The 14,008-nt window shown below is 41.7% G+C and overlaps 1 protein-coding gene across 1 annotated transcript in view; it reads left to right on the forward strand.

Annotated features, from left to right (window-relative positions):
- The window catches only part of NFE2L2 (NFE2 like bZIP transcription factor 2), a 49,848-nt gene extending 37,107 nt beyond the window's left edge, over nt 1-12,741 (forward strand). The window contains exons 2-5 of the mRNA XM_075001310.1: nt 6,654-6,920; nt 7,094-7,189; nt 7,501-7,683; nt 9,975-12,741. Of these exons, the coding sequence (XP_074857411.1) occupies nt 6,654-6,920; nt 7,094-7,189; nt 7,501-7,683; nt 9,975-11,165 (1,737 nt within the window). The 3' untranslated portion in view covers nt 11,166-12,741. The remainder of the gene's footprint in view (nt 1-6,653; nt 6,921-7,093; nt 7,190-7,500; nt 7,684-9,974) is intronic.
- The last annotated feature ends 1,267 nt before the right edge of the window (nt 12,742-14,008 follow it).

A 14,008-nucleotide genomic window follows, 5' to 3' on the forward strand; every position in this document is an offset into this window, starting at 1 on the left:
TGCCCCAATGGCAGCACTAAGAGCCTTTCCACACCCGTGACTTTAACTGCTAGAGCTCAGAGCTCCTTCCCAGTGGGCAGTCAGGATTGACTGACAGGCACCCCAAGAGTTTGCACCGTGGAGGCGGCACAACTCAACGCTAGGCTCTTAGTACTCTCACCTAATGGCCAGGCTTTATAGCCAAAAAGGCTGAGGTTCTTTAATTGTGTTGGCTGCTTTACAGTAAACCAGAGAAACAAGTCAGGCTTATGCACAAATGGTTACCAAAATTTATTAAACTAGATTCTAATCATGTGGTTACAAAATTGCTAGTGCCTACTTATTTAAATGTATAGATGTTACACACACAAACAAGTTACAAAGCTGAAGCCACAATCCCAAAGAAAGACAACAAAGTATAGAGCTCTATTTCAAAATATGTGTACACTAAAGATAGGAGATCAGGTGTGGGTGCTTCTTACCCTCCTTGCATCTCTCGATTCCAGCGGTGCCAAGCCAGGATCGGTCACTCAATTCCGCGGAAAGACGAATAAGGGACAAGGCTCAGGGACCCTCTTATCTGCAGAAGCCTTGGGAGGCTGTCACTTATCTGACCAGCAGATAGATAGTGAAAAGCACTCAAAAATCATGGTGCTGTAGGTCCCATACTTATACCTCTGTACTCCTTTATTCTCTTTCTCCTTTCTTATGCCAAATTGGGGCTGATCTGTCTGGGCGACGCCAGCTCTCGCAAGAGTAGTTTACACTTGCAAGGGAGAGAAACAATAAGTTTCGACTACTGGACATTCTTTTATTAGGGTAAATATTTTCCCACCTAGGATGTGGGGGTGTGTGCATCACGTTATTTAGTAGGGGCTAAGAGCCATGTCTGTCACAGCTTCTCTGTCTGCTGTGAGCCTAATCGTTGTATATGTTCCCAGAGGCACCTTGTAGCAGCACACCTGTGCTTCTCACAGCTTCAAAGGCTGTGCTGGAATTTATGTTAAGTGCCCTGTTGTTTTGGCTCCCTTGTGTTCCCAGCAATGCTGGTCTGAGAGGGGGCTGGCTGGCTGGCTACAGAAAGTAACTATTAAGAGTCAAATACATATATTAAAATACCTTATTTTAAAACATAGCTTTAACCCACTTTAGATAGACTATTCATGGTTTCCTATATTTTGACCAGATGCTTTGGAATAATGTCCAATATTCTGTACATTTTGTTGATTACAGCACTGTTACTAAAGTTACTCGTTTACAATGTTAAAATACAGATAGCATATTAAAATGACATCTTTATTTAAATAGCTTTCTAGTGGAAATTTGACACCTAAAATAGTATCTTGAGTAGATCATGACCCTTGCTCGTGAACAGAATTTGAATTTTTACTAGTGTTAAAGATTATAATTATCTTAGTTTATGGCACCTTTCTTGACAATGAACCCCAAAGCCATTTCCTTTTTCATAGACTATCCTATATAGAATTAATTTTGACTCCTGAAGCTCTTCAAAAGCACTTTTTATTATAGGTGCAGCTTGTGTAAGAAAGGTATCTCAGCAGTCACTTCCAGAGGGGAACACAGCAACAGTGTAACAAAATAGCGTGAGACTGCTCTAGCTAGCAAAAATGTACATGTGGGGAGTGTAACTAATATTTGGAATATAGTCAGAATGGGGGGACTAAATGCCCTCTTATGAAAAGTGGTAGATAGTGATCTTTGAATGTCAGCTCTCTGAATTGCTTGTCCAACAGACATCAGCAATCAGCTTCTACTGTTGTGCTAGTGCATTCCTTCTAAATTATTCAGAAGAGGAATATTGCTTATTAAGAAGCCAAAACTGCTTCTTCAAGCATCTGGCGTTCATATGGAGGTCTCCAATCCATGTACTGATTCAGACAAGCATTGCTTATTTTGAGATAAAAGCCCACAGCCTGGTACAGTTGATGGCTTTTAAGACAGTGGTTTTTAACCTGTGGGTTGTGCAGGTCTGGGTTTCTGCAGACTATGTCTAAGGGGTCAATGAAAAGAGACGATGAAAATAAAGATTCAAATCCTAGGAAAAGCATTCATGTTTTCTGATCAATCAAAACTATGTGAATACCCGTACCTACAGATCAAAACCTGAGAATGTTGTTACCATATAAGCCCCCAGTTTAGCACACTTTCTCATGCTGTGTCAAATGTTGCGCCAAACACAGGCGGTATGTAGAACTGAATTCTGTTGAGTTAGTTTTCAGTCTAAGTTTCATATGGTAGGAGTTCATGGACAACAGGGGTCTGTATATCTGTTTAAAATTTTTAGAGGTCGTCATCATCATCATCATCAACAACAGCAACCATGGGCTCAGTGCACTTTGGTGTCTGATGCCTCTCCAACTATTTCTTTCCCTGACCAGTGCGAGCTGGCTCAGTTTCTGTAGCCTAGCTCCACGCCAATCTACTATATCATCTAGTGGGGTCTGCCTCTCCTATTTGAACCCTCCATTATGCCGAATATAAGGGTCTGATATTTCATTCGTCATTCATTCTGCAAATATGCCCGAATAGCTGTAACTTGCGTTGTATAACCTTCTTTTGGCTGTATCTTCCTATATAATTCCTTATAGGTGACCTTCTGCCCCATCCTATTCTCAGGATCTTCTATAACAACTCCTTTGGAACGCCAACATTCTTCTCTTTGAATCTTTCGTTATCACGTGTGTCTCACATCCATACAACATGCTGCTGAATACATGTTTTCAAGATGCTCAGCTTCATTCCTAAGCTAATTGCTTTGCTTTTCCAGATCTTATCATCACCTTCAGATTTGCTGTTGTTTTCCCTATTCTAGTCACTATTTCCTTCGTACAGTCTAGATCATACGTTATGTTGCTCCCCAGATACGGGAACTTCTCTACGTTCTCTAGTTCAATCCTATCTACACTGACCTTCCTTCCTATTTCCTAATGTCCAAATACCTTTGATTTTGTTTTATTGATATAATCAGTCCATACTGCTTCCCTTCCTCGTTCAGCATCTGCACCATTTTCGCTAGGTTCTCCTCATCTTCCTCAGTGATACCGATATCATCCGCAAACCTCAAGTTGTTAATTCCAAAGTAATTTCCAAAGGGGTCTGCATATCCATTTAAAATTTTTAGAGGTCCACAACTGAAGAAAAAGAAAAAAAGGGTTGAAAAACACTGATTTAGTAGGTGCCTTTCATATTAAAGCCATGGTTTTCTCCTCTGAAGAGAACAAGCTAATGCCTCCCAACGTCTGTTTTTATGATCAGTTTTGTTGTTGAAATTTAAATGGAAATGTATAAAGAGTTCTGTAATTCCAGTGGTCTAGTCCATTGGAGACCTGGGGAAATAGAGTTCTGTTGATACATGTCATTCCCACATGTCATATGAAAAATATTTTGAGTCACAATATGTCATGGTGCCTTGTAAACCAATTCAGAAACTTGCCCCAAAATACATATCCTGCAGTTTTACCCAGAACATATTGCAAATAAGAAAGGAGGATGAGCAGCTGGTAAACTACTGGCCATTAATGAAGCCATACCATATTACAATACCTTCTGCTACTGCACAATTTACTTAGTTCTGTTTACCCTGTCAATCCAGAGAGACCAAACAGAGTCTTGGACATCCATTGTAATAACGTCAGCTTCATCACTGCTGGCCCTAAAGCAGAATTTGGTCTCTTACTGTTAGGTTTATTAACATGTAAATACAGGTTGCACCTCTCAAATCTAGCACTCTTGTCCGGCAACATCCGCCAACTGGAATGACCAAGGAAGTTGCCAGATGAGAGAGTAGCTGGCAGGTACAGGAGCCCCAGCCAGGCTGGGAGCCAGAGCCCCCACCTGCCTCATAAGTGTGGGGCAGGAGGCTGCTGCGGGTTGGGAACCAGCGCTCCCTGGCAGCAGGGGGCCAGGAGTTAGAGCCCCTGTCTGCACTGGGGCAGTGTGGAGCCAGGACCCTGAGCTCCTGCTTGTCCCACAGCAGCAGGGGTTGGAATGCTCCCATGGGGAGAAGGAGATACACTGGAGGGTAGGGACAGGGTCCAGAGTGACTTAGACAAATTGGAAGACTGGGCTGCAAGAAATCTGATGAGGTTCAATGAGGACAAGTGCAGAGTCCTGCACTTGGGCCGGAAGAATCCCAAGCATTGTTACAGGCTGGGGTCCAACTGGCTTAGTAGTAGTTCTGCAGAAAAGGACCTGGGAGTTGTAGTGGACGAGAAGCTGGACATGAGTCAACAGTGTGCCATTGTAGCCAAGAAGGCTAATGGCATATTAGGTTGCATCAAGAGGAGTGTTGCCAGTAGATCCAGCTTTGGTGAGGCTGCATCTGGAGTACTGTGTCCAGTTCTGGGCCCCCAATTATGGGAAGGATGTGGACACACTGGAGAGGGTCCAGCGGAGGGCGACCAAAACAATTAGGGGGCTGGAGCATATGACTTATGAAGAAAGGTTGAGGGAATTGGGACTGTTTAGTCTGCAGAAGAGAAGACTGAGGGGGGACTTGATAACAGTCTTCAACTTACTGAAGGGAGGTTGCAAAGAGGCTGGAGAGAGGCTGTTCGCAGTGGTCACGGATGGCAGAACAGGGAACAATGGTCTGAAGTTGAGGTTGGGAAGGTCCAGGTTGAACATTAGGAAAAACTTTTTCTCTAGGGGGGTGGTGAAGCATTGGAGTGGTCTACCCAGGGAAGTAGTGAAGTCTCCATCCCTGGAGGTGTTTAAGTCTCGCCTCAACAAAGCCCTGGCTGGGTTGATGTGATGGGTTCGGTCCTGCCTCGGGCAGGAGGCAGGACTTGATGGCTTTTTTAGGTCTCTTCCACGTCTGTTGTTCTATGATTCTATGACTGGAAATCACAGCCAGAGGCTGGGAGTTGGAGCCCCCGTCTGCCCACAGCAGCATGAAGCTGGAGCCCAAGTCGCTACATGCCTCACAGTAGCAGGAGCCAGGAGGCTGCTGTGGGCAGGAGTTGGAGCCTCCACCTGCCCTGTGGTGGGGAGGCAGGGTGAAGAGGGTGGGGGCTGGCTGGATCCCTGTGGCAGCCCCTGGGAGTCTGGGTTGGGGCCAGAGCACCAGAGGAGGAAGGCTGGAGGCTGGTACCTGAGCACAGACCTGCACCTTCCCTTAGCCAAAAAATTCTCTTGTTCGGGACCTGTCAGATCCTGAGTATGTCGGATGAGGGAGGTACAATCTGAAAATGGCAGTGCATATCCCATATTGCAAACATAAATAAATTTATTAAGGCACTGATTATTTTTAATTATTGGTAGAAATCATAATTCCTTCTAACCCAAAATTTTGCTGATAATGGTACAGTGAAGTTTTCAGTGAAGAAATCAGAGATCCATAATTCAAAATGGACTCGTTTGTTAAAGATTTTTCATTACACTTGATCAGAAGCCCTGGTTTTGAAAGACAAAGTTTGTTTGCTGTGCTCTAGTTGAAGCTAGTTTATAAAGATAAGAGAAAGTTATTGGTTTACTATTTTGACAAGGTAAATTATCCCTGTCTGGAATTGCTATCTGAATTGGTGCAATTTTGATTCAATTAAATAAATGCTAACATATATTACTTTTGCACCAGGTTGGCATAATGCTCAGGACTAAGCACGTAGTCAGCACACATGGCTGTGTCTACTATGAAAGTGTAGTTAAAGAAATTCATGAAACACACAGTTGCTGTATCTTTTCCATAATAAAATACAATCTTCATTATATCAGAGACATTAGCACTGTATGTCCATAAGCTATGTTCCATCATCTCAACTAATTTCTTGGTTGATGATTTCTTGGGCTATTAGATTTTGTTTACATTAAAATACACGTAACATTTCAGCCTTTAGAAACTCTGAACACTAGAAAAAAATGCATATTGAGATAACGTTCATTAAATAAAAAGGGAAAGTACATAACCAAACAAAATTCACTGAGCAAGTGGCATTTTCTAAATGGAGAAACTTAATTTAGTTATGTCCTGAGACACAATCAGAGTTGTACTTTCCAAATTAAATATGCATGGGGATATTTGACTTCAACGGTAGTTGCCTCTTTATAAACATTGTCTAGTAAGCAATGAGTTAGAACTGCGACTCTGAGAGTGATCTATTAATTTATACAAACTGCTAGTTGAGCTCTGGAATACTGTTGGTATGGTTGACTTGGTGCAACCTTTTAAACTGCAAATCTATTACAATTATTGTTAACTAGCAGATGTACGTGGCATTGCTCAGGTACTTTTTCTGCTCCCAGCCCCAACCTGCCTGTTTTTTGGTGGGGATTTGGGGCAGTGTGGACTGAGGCTCCTGGCCTCCCTGCCTGTCCTCCCATGGTGGTACCAGGGGAAAGGTCAGTCAGCAGCTTCTGTCGTCCCCACCCCCACCACCTCGCCAGTCCTGGGAGCGCGTGGTTTGGGCCACCGCTGCCAGCCCCGCTCATCTGTTCCCAGTTTGGCTCCCGACCCCCAACCTGTCCCTGGCGATGTTTGGGGGGAAGACAGGTCAAGTCACAGCTTCCTGCCTCTCCTCAGGGGAGAAGGGAGAGGCTGGGTCAGGCTGCAGCTCCCAGCACCCCCCCACCCCACTCCACTGCCTCTTTATTGTTTTAAAACAATTTTGCTGCAGAGGGGACCTTCTTTTAACAATTACCTTCTTCTCTATATATAGGACATGAACTTGATTGACATTCTTTGGAGGCAAGATATAGATCTTGGGGCAAGACGTGAAGTTTTTGATTTTAGTCAACGACAGAAGGAGTATGAACTTGAAAAGCAGAAGAAACTTGAAAAGGAGAGACAAGAACAGCTCCAAAAAGAGCAAGAAAAAGCTTTAATGGCCCAGCTGCAGCTGGATGAAGAAACGGGTGAATTTGTTCCCATTCAGCCTACCCAGCACATTGAGTCAGAAAACACAGGCACTTCCAGTTTTTCACAGGTAAAAAACAGTAACTTTTCTCTTATTCTGCTGTAAGTGTGTCTTGATTTCACCTTTTTGTGAATAAGATGATAAAACTGTTGGTTACCTAAACTTAGTCTGTATTCATAAAGGAGGAATCTTCACAGGCCTCCAAAAAGAAACGTACATTGTTCTTTATCTGTCCTGTATAGACGACACATATTTCAAAACAAGAAGCAGAGGCCTTGTCATTTGATGAGTGCATGCAGCTTTTGGGAGAAACGTTCTCATTTGTGGATGACAGTGAGGTAAAATATCTACCTAACTCTTTGTACAATGGGCTTTTGAGGGGTATTTTGGGGGGAGGGGTGTGGGATGATAACATCTGCTTTTAGACAACTTATTTACAGGTTTTTTATTTCTGTTGTGAGGATGAGCATTTTTATGGGATATTTTAACATTAGTGTACTATATGTTAGGCAAAAGACAGTGATTTATATGGAATTAATACCTTTTCCAGGGGACCCTGTGGATCTGTTATATGAGAATAATACAGAAAGCACTAAGAATGGCTTTTGCTTGATGCCTTATTGAGTTATGTGTATTTATGAAATTCCAGGTTTCTTTGGCTGCATTTCAGTTGCCAGTACCTGCTCATATAGATAGCGACCCTATCTTCATTACTTCTAATCAGACTCAGCCACCTGAAGCACCAGTCCTACCATCTCCAATTGGTGATGTAGATAACATGCAAAACATAGAGCAAGTTTGGGAAGAATTACTGTCCATTCCAGAACTACAGGTAAGGGTTAATGTAAGCAGCAGCTGAAAGACTGACACAGTATTCTTGGAGAGCATCTGTAAAGAATTCAGAACAATAACTGGGCACTCTTTGTTAAGGAATGGTAACAACCTCGTGAGACTAATAGCTGCAGAGTTTTTGTAAATCAGTGCATGCTTTTTAATAAGAAATATATTGAGAATCTAAAATCTAGTTAATCAAAAGCAGGGTAAGAGGGGAGACTTCAAGAGAAGAGAGCTATTTATCTAATACTGTAAGAAAATGTATGCTTTTTTCTGGCCAGAATGTTTATATTTTTATTGATTCTTGAACGGGACTCTGTTACTGCACTGTCATATTTGAATTGTACCTGAAGCAATGCAAAGAACTTCTAAAATATGGTTCCTGCAGCAACCATTAGTCTAGCCCGAAGAACTACTCTAAGGCTGTGTCTACGCTAGAGGGTTTTGTTGACAAAACTGGCATTTTGTCGATAAAACCTGGGGAGTGTCCAGATTACCAAGGTGTTCTGCTGACAGTAAATGGACAGAATGCAGCATTTCTGTCGACAGCCATATCCTGCTCCCCATGAGGAATAATGCCTCTGTCGACGGAGATCTGTCAAAAGCACTGTGGTCTGGATGCTCCAAGGGGGCTCCTATTGACAGAAGAGGCACAGAGCTCCAGGAAGGTGGTCTTTTGCATGCGGAAGCTCTGGAGCCACTGCTGCTCATCCCACTGCCTCATGACCGGCTAGTTCCACTAGTTGGAACTGGTGCCGTGCCTCCAGATCTGCCTGTGCAGCCAGGGGCTGGGTGCAGGTGTGACCACAATGAGTTCCTTCAAAGTGGTGTCTGACTCACCCTTGCTGAAGAAAAGGAGGATGGCCAGGAGGAGGTGCAGCCTGTGCTGAAGCACCTCTGCATGGGGCCAGCACAAGTCCAGGGACTGCTCTGGCACCATGGCTCTCTGGAAAGAGCTGTGTCTCCCAGAAAGCAGCAAAGCCCTGCTCTAGCAGCTGTGCTGTCCCTCATAGAAGTGGACATGCCTCAGCATGGGCAGGGAATGGGCACCTCAGACGGGGCCTTTAAGGGCACGTCTTGCCAAGGCTGCCAGAAGGGATTTCTGGCCGTGGGAACCCCGTCTGACAATTAATTTTGCTTTTTAAAAATATTTTTTTTGTGTGAAAGACCCACATAAACAAAACAAGGAATTGAGTGACTGACTATACTGAGGCAACAATGAAACTGACAATATAGAAAGTAAACGTGAAAAAAACATGTAAATATTTCTACTATTATAATTCTGATTGTAATTTCAACTAATAGAAAGAAAATAGAGATTTAAGTTGAGGGTATCCCTTCAAAAGTATTAGATTAAGGGGGGGGAAAAAAAAGAACCAAAACCTCTCTCATCTGGTAAATCCTATTTTAAGTATGATTTTATTTGTGATTAAACAATCAGTGTGTGGCCTGGTTTAAGAGGACCAGAATCAGTTGTTTAATTGCCTTCTATCCTTTTAGAATTAGGCATACTTGGATATCAGCTTCCTTCCATAAACATTATGCCTACTGCCCTGCAGGAAAGTGTATTGTTTTTGTAGCCAGTCAGGACTATTAAAATAATCATCAACCCTTAAACAGATGTTAACCAACTTAACTAAAAGTATCTTGGTTGATTTAATGTTTGTAAAGCCCCATGTTAGTACTGTTTTTTATTACAAGGTAAATTAAATTTCTCTGAATCAAACAGCTGCTTCATTGAGTACCACCTCAACAGACCAAAGATGTTTAAAAAACTATCCTACAGAGTGGAATTTAAGGGAAAGTTGTTCAAAATATATGATGTTAGCATTTTCAGTGGCTTTAATGTTTAATTTATACTATGGTGCTGCTTAAGGTGTACTCAGATTTGGCAGTGCCAGGATCCATATTGGTAGTTTGAGAGCAGGAGAGATGCATCTAGCCTCCACATAATGAGGAGCATATGGCAGCAAGTCTTTATGGATATGATTTTGGGATGCTACAGGTAACAAAATGCTATGTTATCTTCCTGGTGACCCTGCTGAGAAGAAAATTCACCCTCTGCTAGGGCCTGCAGTCCCGAGAGAGATTGCCCCTTAGTAATAAAATAAGCACAGCAGTGGGCTGTGCTGTAAGCACCTAAGCTATACAGCTGTCTTTAATGCAATTTTATGCGTATATTGCTCTCAGAAGAGCAATTTTAAATTTGTGGAATCTAGCAGCTAGATGTCAAAACATTTTGTTAATTTATTATTGGTCAACTTTTCTTTTTAACATTTCTTTATATAGTGTCTTAACATTGAAAATGATAACTTGGCTGAAGTAACCACTATTGCAAGCTCAGAAACCAAGCCATCAGAGGGTCACAATAACTTCTACAACTCATCCATCACCATTAGTTGTAATTCAGATTTCCTCAACACTTTTGAGGATTCCTTTTCCAGCATCCTACCACCAGAAGACCTCAGCCAGCTGAGAGTGGACTCTTTAGATACCTCTTCATGTTTAAGCTCCAACTTTTGTGAAGATTTCTACTCCTCCTTTGTTGATACAAAGATGAACGATGACATAACAGCACCAAACATTGACAACCAATCATTTGCTGAAATTCCATATGAACCTATTGATATTTCTGATTTCTCACTGTGTAAAGCTTTTAATGGTGATCATCAAGGAACTGCGCCAGAATGTAATGATTCTGACTCTGGTATTTCACTGAACACACATTCCAGTACAACATCACCTGAGCACTCAATTGAATCTTCTGTCTTTGGAGATATGGCTTTTGGGAACAGTGATTCTGAAATGGATGAAATGGAGAGTGCCCCAGGAAGTCTGCAACAGAGCAGTGCTGAAATGTATTCATTAAAGTTCCATGATCCAGTCTCTCCATCCCTGCAGCCAAGCACTCAAAAGTCTGATTTGCAAAGTGTAAACACAACAAAAAGAGAACTGCCTGCCAGTCCAGGCCACCCCAAAGCTCCATTTACAAGAGATAAAACTTCACGCTCCCTGGAAGCTCATTTCACAAGAGATGAGCAAAGAGCAAAAGCTCTGCACATCCCTTTCCCTGTAGAAAAAATCATCAACCTCCCTGTGGATGACTTCAATGAAATGATGTCTAAGGAGCAGTTCAGTGAGGCTCAGCTTGCACTCATTCGAGATATACGAAGGAGAGGCAAGAACAAAGTGGCTGCTCAAAACTGCCGTAAAAGGAAACTGGAAACCATAGTGGAACTGGAGCAAGACTTGGGTCATTTAAAGGATGAAAAAGAGAAATTGCTTAAAGAAAAAGGAGAGAATGACAAAAGCATCCGTCTAATGAAAAAACAGCTTACCAACCTATATCTTGAGGTCTTCAACATGCTACATGATGAAAATGGAAAACCTTACTCTCCCAGTGAATACTCACTGCAGCAAACAAAAGATGGCAGCATTTTCCTTGTCCCTAAAAGCAAGAAGACAGAGACTAAATTTTGACAAGCAAGGACGCTAACTGGCTCTGACAGAGCTGGTACTTCGGTATTTGTATTCTAATAGCTTTTACTGTGACGTGAAATGCAGAATTGTCATATTTTACAGTGATTCTATGCAAATATATATCTAAAGTTAGTATATAAAATACACAAGTTAAAAAACTGAGTGTAATGCATATGTAGGCAAAATCTGTAATCTCATTTTTCTAGCAGTCAATATTTCCTTCTTTATAGCACCACTTTGGTTAGTTTCTATAGGACTGTAAATATTTAAAGACAACTTATTTATATACTGTTCTGTCCCATTTGTTATATCCATATATATAATTTTAGCTGGCAAAATGCAATTTGTTGCAAGACCAGGTATATGACTTCAGATAACTTTTTATAAATATAAATTGAACGTTTGCCACTTTTCTTATATATTTTAATTTGCTTTACACTTAAAAGAAAACTTAATTGAGTATAAAAGTTGATACTTAAAAATTGATACTTAATAAAGTATATTATTTTGATTTGTCTTAATAGATTAAACCTGTTTTTCCTGCACATCATTCATGTTTACTTCCCCTAAATATATTTACTAACGTAATGCTTTTACACTTTTCTTACAAAGGTGAGGTGTCATATAAACAAGCTTTGTAATTATTCACTTAAAATGCAGTATACAACATTGTCAATATTCTTAAGGCCAGGAGCACACTACAGACCTTTGGGGATATAACTACATTGTTAATAGATGTTAAAAATTCCACACCCTCTGAGCAACTTAACTATACTGACCAAACCCCCTGTGCAGAGGGTGCTGTATTGACAGAAGAGCATTTTCTTTTTTTCATGGTCATTAAATTTCACCTCCTAAAAACACTCATTCATATTAGATATTGTTCTTCCTTTCCTGCCCATTCTCCCCACAACTATAGGTTCACTCTTATTCTCTCCGTCACATGGTTACCATTTTTAAAACTAAGTTTAGTACATTTGAACTACATAAGTGCTCTTTAAAATTTACTGGAAACTTTTTTCTTTAAAAATCCAACATTCTGCGTTTATACCGTATTCCATCCTTTGAACAGTACTTATTAAACAAATTCTTGAAATCATTAGTTATAGGTATTTTAATCCATTTAATTAAAGCTTTGTCTACATTGCAAAGTTTTCAGTCCACAAATTTTGTAAAGTTTACAATGCTTGGTCAATTACTGTGCTGTACATTTCCTGATTTGAGAGTCAATAATCATCATTTGTCACTGCTGTTACTTCACATCATCACAGAAGATTGTAGCACACTAATCAGAGCACTGCTTTGAACTCCGATAGAGAGCACTCTAGAGTTTGAAAGCATGGTTTACAGAGAGAAAAAAAATGGGCAAATAAGTAATATTGTTTGATTATACTGCAACAGTTACATCTGGGACTCAGCAGTGGTAAATACACAAAATACATCATCTGTATTTTGAAACACATCTGTACTATTTCTTTCTTTACTGTGACAAGTACAGGTCTGAACAGTTATCTATTATCATTCACTCTGCATCTTTGAGGAGAAAAGTCCATTTTTTAATTTAGTTTGATTGTAAAGTGGCACTGGTAAGTTTAACATTTTGAAGATAATCTTAGCATAGATTCAAGTTTTAACTCTTCTTGAATCACATCCAGTACTAAACATTTGTCTTTCGGCACTTTTCATAAAATGCAAATTGTTATTGGCACCATAAGCTAACTCCTTGCAAAGTCAAATTCTTTATGGATTTTGCAATGGGTCAGACTGCTTTTATACAGACACTAAAAAAGTGGAAGGCAAGGGGTTTACTATGGCATGACCTCATGGTCATCTTCTAGTGGGTTAGGAGTGGCTGGCAGAGTCCTTGGAATAACGATCCTCGCACAAGCTCAATAACATTACACATTTATTACTAGAAGAGTGTACACAGGCAGCTCCCTTCTTGCTGCTGCTATTGCTTGCTCCACTTTGCAACGTTACTTCCACTACTAGGTCCCCTCTGAGGTGGTCTGTGGGTGTGCCATACACATGCACAACCAGCCAGAATACAATTCCATTATTGTCGATCTCCAGGATCAAAAAGCGAGAGCCTGTGCAAAAAGTCCTGAGTGTTTTTAAACGAAGACCATGGAGGTGAGAGAGGGAGTTGGCCTGTTGATTTTTGAACTCATCAGGGATGGAGGAAGTGTAGGGAGGGGAGGAGAGTTATCTTCACTCTGCAAGATTCATTGGGTAAAATGATTTTGGTTGCCAGTACAGGAGCTCTCACCTCACATTTGCCCATCCCTTGAACACCAATTAATTCTGTGCCCCCATCTCCAACCCACAGCTGTCCCCTTGTCAGTCCATCAGGCCATCCCACGCAACTGCTTTGATCACTCTCTGCCCTCTGGTCAGCTCTCCTGTGCCTCTACTGGGCTCTTCACCCACTGCAGGCATGCGGGGCTAGAGTGGGACCTCCTCTTCCCCACCAAGCAATGAAGACAGCTTCCTGCCCTGTCCAGGCCAGTGGGCCGAAGAGCAGAGGAACTGTTCTGTTGCTCACAGGACAGGAGTGGGAGCGGAGGACTCCTTGGCTCCACAAAGAGAGAGCCTTGAGTTGCTATGGGAGTGGGGGAGGCGAGAGAGCCACTGTCCCCTTCCTTTGGTTCTGATTGGGCTGCTCAATACCAGCAGGTGGGTAAGTGGGGCATCCAGGCAATGGGGGCAGGGAGCTGCCCTCCTGCCCCTGGAAGGGCTCAGCGCCTTGGCAGACTGGGATCTACTGCTGTGTTGCGAACTCTTGCAATGTCTCACAAATGCCTGATGAAAAGTGACAACTCCTGAATTTTCCCTTACTCAAA

The sequence above is a fragment of the Carettochelys insculpta genome, chromosome 8 (genome assembly GCF_033958435.1).
Source record: "Carettochelys insculpta isolate YL-2023 chromosome 8, ASM3395843v1, whole genome shotgun sequence".
Classification (NCBI taxonomy): Eukaryota; Metazoa; Chordata; order Testudines; family Carettochelyidae; genus Carettochelys; species Carettochelys insculpta.